Source organism: Morone saxatilis, unplaced genomic scaffold (assembly GCF_004916995.1).
Source record: "Morone saxatilis isolate NCDOM2014 unplaced genomic scaffold, NCSU_SB_2.0 Contig1, whole genome shotgun sequence".
NCBI lineage: Eukaryota > Metazoa > Chordata > Actinopteri > Moronidae > Morone > Morone saxatilis.
Window position 1 is genome coordinate 16,694,284 of NW_023339651.1, and position 6,087 is coordinate 16,700,370.

The 6,087-nt window shown below is 39.7% G+C and overlaps 1 protein-coding gene across 1 annotated transcript in view; it reads left to right on the forward strand.

The window, feature by feature from the left end:
- The first annotated feature begins 313 nt into the window (after positions 1-313).
- The window catches only part of pemt (phosphatidylethanolamine N-methyltransferase), a 99,658-nt gene continuing 93,884 nt past the window's right edge, over positions 314-6,087 (forward strand). The window contains exons 1-2 of the mRNA XM_035662332.1: positions 314-563; positions 1,774-1,881. Of these exons, the coding sequence (XP_035518225.1) occupies positions 462-563; positions 1,774-1,881 (210 nt within the window). The 5' untranslated portion in view covers positions 314-461. The remainder of the gene's footprint in view (positions 564-1,773; positions 1,882-6,087) is intronic.

Here is a 6,087-nt window from a genome sequence, read left to right on the forward strand (position 1 = left end):
AATATAATAAATACAAGGTGTTGGTGCTGGGAGTTTTCTCCTCCACCAATCCCAATTCTAAAAAAGCCTTACTACACTCAGCCAGCAGGTGTCGCTGCAGAGCAACAGACTATTCCTTAGCTACAAAGGAGAAAACTAATGCAGGAAGAAAAACCTATCACACAGGTTGGTTTGTGTGTGGCAGCAGATCCAAAAGTTAAAGATGTCTGCTCTTTTCTGGCCGAGAATAGAGATTGCTTGTGTGAGATAGCCACCAATTGCTTCTGTCCACCACAAATTAACTCCATTTCCCAGAATGCATTGAGTGGTTAGAGGTCATTAGGACATGTGTAGTTCTCCACGGCAACTGGCGCTCTCTTTCACTGAAAAATAAGAACCTTGCACTCAATATTGTGCAATTTTCGTTATCTCCCAGACACACAGATAGGTGCTGGTGGCCTGCCAGCGGTCACTCGGTGTGTATGAGCGACGGCGACGCTGCTGGGAACCGGAATCCCGCTGGAAAGAAGCATCCCGTGCTGCTCGACTGCTGCGGAGGACTCAACAACGTCGATTATTCGAAGGTAAAACGCAAAACTGCTAAATACGGAGCTGTTCTGCATGTCTAACTTTCACATGAATCGGTGTAATTGCTCAGACAAGCCGCGAAGGTCCCGGTTTGACCGACTGAACTGTGAACCGGTCGGCTTCGTGGCTGAGCTGCCCACAGCCAAAAAACATCCGCTACAGCTGCCTTTTCAAAATAAAAGCACACCACAGTACACTAATGTTGACTCCAAGCAACACAATATAAAAGTAACTATTAAATGTTTATAGCAAATTAAGTCATAAAACAGTTAAAACAGCAACGAGGGTTGCAAGGGTATGTAATTTCTCACCATATCAGTACAACACAATTATTATGACAGTAGGTTACAATAACCCTTAAAAGAATGAAAAAATAATGTGGTTTTGAACACACACTTTATTATAATTTGACAAAATATTATGTTATGGATTTGCTGACAATAACAAAAAACTGAAGATAAGATAAAGATACCTTTATTAATCCCCCGTAGGAGAAATTCAAATTAATTTGAATTAATTTCAAACAGCATGCAACTCTGTCCAGAACCAGATACATCTTAACAAAAAGTGGCCGGACGGCAATGAAACAAATATAATAGGACTAATAAAGTGTACTCAGCAAAAATAAGTCCATCTGCTTATTATGAAAGTGCAGGCCCCAAAACTGTGACATAAAACACATAAAAGACCCAAAGCAAACTGAAAGCATTGGCCTAAATGACCTACTTTGTTGCTCTTCATCTCTGGCGTCAATAGGCATAAGCTGGAAAACCACAGAGAACAGCCCAGCGTGTGACAGAGAAGGAATATCAGTCTATGCTGCTCCACCTCATCAGTCATTAGTATTTATTTTAATGCGCTATGCTTCGCCTCTTAAAAGCCTCAGTTTTTCCGTTCACAATAAAAATATTGTATGACAGGCTGTTACTGTGTTTGTTTGTGCTGTGTTGAAATTGAAAAAAGAACTTGAAATATTGCAAAAACGTTTCTGTGGATAAAATTTGTGCAGAATTTGGATGGAAACCTGGCTAATGTTTCTATTCCTGTGCAGATATTCTGACGATATTTAACACCTTTTTACAACTAGCTAGAGAGTAGTAGACGGTATTATAGACCACACTTTTAAGCCTCCATCTTTCAATTATATTGTGTTTTTATGAAAAAAATAACAAATTATTTAAATTTTTTCACGTTTGTTTCTTTCAGATGGACTTAACGTTCATGGAAGAAGTCTTAAAACACATCAACTTTAATGACTCCAGCTTTTGTATTGCTGTGATCGCCATCATTTTCAACCCTCTCTTCTGGAATGTGGTAAGAATTACTGTAGACCATACTGTAGATATTGTAGCAACTAAAAAAAATCTCTGCTTTGATCGATTTTGTTTAATTGGCTGAAAGTAAAAATTTTCTATGAACCCAATCGGATTTTGCGCTGTATTGTGTTTGAAAAGTATAAGCAGCATTTGCTACCCAAGTTTGGTGCTTTCATTTCATCAGCAGTCTGACTCTGCAACATTTTCAATTCAATTAAGAATCTTTCTCCGTATGGTGACCACAAACAATAGCTAAACTCCTGGTTTTGTTCGTGGCTGCCAGTAATCATAACAAGCTGATCAGTGAATCAATGTTTATGCTTATCAACTCAAGATATGTTATGAATCCCTGCCAGTGGTATCTTTGACTTGGCCAGGTGAACACAACTGATTTATGGGTGGGAAGCCAGTGAGGGAGCTTTCTGCACTGCTGACTCTTACTGGTTGTTTGAGGCACCTGGTGGATAGGGGAAGGTTCAGGGGGAAAGTATGAACTTCCGCATGACTTTTGCCATCCTTCTGAAGCCCTATTCTTTTAGGGGCATAGGGCACAACAAAAATGACACCCAGACAATACTTATGCCAATAACTCGGTTAACGCAGTGGAAGAAACCAACTGGGGACTTCAGTGTTCCCAGCAATAGCCTTGAATATTGTGTATCTGTCTACAGATAGGCTGTCATTGACTCCTGATCTGTCTTTGTCAAATCAAGGCAAACTGTCCCAACAGTGTCCCTGAGGGTTATATTTCACAGACAAGATGGCTACGTAAATTTCATGATTTGATCTCGGATATCTTAATTGTTTTGGATCATCATTACGGAATTAAGTCTGATTATAATTAATATCTAGTAGACTATACATTACATAATATTGCATCTGAGTATCAGGCCATGAATGATGTTGGTGTTCGGGTGTGTTGATTGCAGTGCACTCCTAGAGAATCCTTTTCACAACAACACAGAAAGAAAATGCTGTCTTTTGTTTTCAGTCAGTCAAGTGCTATGCAGGCTTGCATTAGTCATATATTTCAAGTCACATATTCCTCAGCAATGGGGTTCATTAAATGAATGAATGAATGAATGAATCATGCCAACACTCCAGTCTATAAGAAAAATCCTGAATAAGATTAACACTTCACAAGAGGTTACTGCAATTTAATATTTCTCATGTTCTCACTTGAACCAATGGCCACTGCAGCAAGGCCTCCGTACATGGGGTGCCAGCTCCACCAGATCATGATGTACCTATAGGTTATAGAGATCTCTTCTATCCATCCATTATCTATAATGATGTCCAGATTTAATACAATTGCTAGCCTGTAGGATTATTGTCTAAAATTGCTTTTGAAATTAGTGTCACTGCTTCGACAGGTGCATGTGTTTCATTTACAGAATGACATTAAACTAACCTTTCGTGGTGACTCATTCGACCATCAGCCCAGCACAGCCCAGCAGGATGCATGTTCATCACACAGTAGCTCTCTCCTTACAAAAGAGAAGCCAATTATTTGCATTACATTAAATGCTGCTGAGGTGCTCTTGGTAATAAAAGATGAAAAAGATGTTTTCATCTCATCTGTTGAAGCTACAGTGCTGTATTCTTACAAGTTAGGGTTACCGGGGGTGGTGTTTCATTTGATTTTATTAACCTACCATCTGTTAAAGGGTGAAGACAGAAACAGACACACATAGGTGATGGATGTCTTAATGCTATCCCATATTTCTGATCATGTCTGTCAATTGGGCTCAGACAGCTGCTGATGGGATTTTGAGAAGACCTATATCTCATTAAGGTGCTAACTTCTTCCTGTACACCTGGTCTAACAAACATGTTCATTTATGACACAACATTTTGATAAAAGTGGTAAAGTACGTTTTATTCGTATCATGTGTTGCAGGTCACACTGTCACTGCCTTGTTTCATGGGACTGTGTGCAGTATGTGCTGTGCCGGTACCTTGCTGCTGATAATGCTGAAGGTTTGGCATGTTAGTGCTGAGGTTGATGAGCACAACAAGTTTAATCTTGAATGAAAAAGGATCACTTCTGCCTCCTCAACTGCAAACTTTGTCTTCTGTTCATCGATGAGGAGGTTGTGTAGACTTTGTTTATCAGAGCTTTTTACAAAAAACGTGAGACTGAACCAAAACAGTTGAGGAGCCGTAAAACCAAAACTTAGCTAAGAGATGCAAAAAATGCTCCGTAAACCTAAGGGGAGCTGCAGAGTCGGGTGTTAACTCTCTGTGGGTTTGTCACTACGAATGATGTAGAATAAAAATTAGTGCAACTTTAAACTTCCATCAACAGAAACAAGCTGCAAATACAGCACTAACATAGTATCACCTTTTAAAGCTGTCAGGCTGTCAAAAAAAAAAAAAAATTCAGAAAATTTGAAAGAAAAGTTAAAGTCTAAATCCTACACACTGTTCTTTTAGGTCCAATGATCACTGTCCTTTTGGGTCTGTTTGGTCTCCACCAACTCATGATGTAATATCTTTTTACATTTTAGACCAAGCTATCAATCAGTCAATCTGGAAAGTAATCATCAGATTGATCAATAAGGAAAATAACTGTTAGTTGCAGCCGTAGTGCCTACATTTTCAAGACCATTGGAAAATCAGCACTTTTGTGTGATAATGTATTCCAGAAACTTGAGAATTTATGATGCTGAGTTGTGTCTCATGAGGACAGTGCTTTAATTTGAAAGTTATACCTACACACCGCTTAAATGGCTCTTTTAATGAGGAAGTGGCATGTATATCTACATCACTGATTAGTTTATAGCGCTGTCTAATCCTTTCAGTGATGTTTTCCACCTACGCTCCCCTCCCTTCCCCGATCTGAGGGGCGAGTGAGGAGGAAGCTTCACTTCTTCCTTCAATAGCTACAGGTAGCAGTGTGAGGTGCATGCTGCCCTGTTAGTCTCATACTTGTAACAAGAGATGGTTAATGAGCATGGAAGCTGTGGGACGTTGTGACCACAAGAGTCTGAGCTGAACTGGAGATGCCTCGCAGTATGAGATGACCCAGCAGGCTGACCTATTAATTAACTTGTGGTTATGGAGCTCGGTTAGGAGGCTGCATTTATATTAGGTCACATTGTGTTCCAGGGGGGTTTTAGTACAAGTGTTTCTACTTTCTTTTAATGCTCAGTCCCAGGGAGCTCAGAGGTCAGAGTGGTCAGCTCATCAAGTACTGGGAATTTAATAGTTTGGCAGTCTTTCCCAAACCGGATTTTATGACCCCTGCTACTTTAATAATTACATTTCTTTGCTACTGAATGCTTTGTTAATGACTGACAGAGATTTCTGAGATTATTTAGGGAGAAGCCGTCAATCACCACTATGCTGTTAAAGGCTCTGAAAGCACAAAATGTTGACACACCGATGTTCACTTGAACTCACCCTCTCAGATGAGGTGGTTGTGCGTCTCGCTGCGGTGTTAAGTCAGCGGGAGTACAGTCAAGAGTGAGCATCTCATCTTATCAGTATGACCCAGACTGGGACTTCGTACATGCTTGCAAAGGGAACCATAAGTTTCATGGTCAGCCAGCTGTTCAACAGCTGGCAGATCTATGGAGAGCCTGTCACAGTTGAATGGGTCAACCACCTAGTCAAATCCAGCTCACTTGCTTACAGTACAACAAAATGCTTCATGGAAGTCAAAGTATTTATTTTGAACATGTCTTTGTTTCCTTTCCTTTTAAAAATCTAACTTTTTTAAAATTAACTTGATTTAAATTAACTTAATATTTACTTATATATATCTAATTCTGTTTTCATTGCCTCATTTGCATGTCAGGCAACCCCACACAGTGGAAAACACCACCTTTTTTATATATAAGCACACAATGTCAGGAGGTGGGAAGAAATTCTGTGGAAAATGTTAACTGAATGTTAAAACATTTTTTTTTCTTGTGAGACTAATAAAAAAGGGTTCAAGAGGGACCAGTCTGAAGGAAGCAATTTGTTGAATGCTGTGTGGTTTGATCTCTCAAAGAAACAACTCAACTAGTACCAATGAGGAAGCCTCTTCATGTGTTCATGTGTTCAAAAGCACTATATGTACCATTACATAACAGGGAAAGGGACTCCTCACCTGCTCTTTAATAGAGGTAGAGTTTGCATTTGCACTGAACACAATGTTCCTACTAAGACACACAGCAAGGCCTGTTCCTTGAATTTGTTGTGTGTGTGTGTGTGT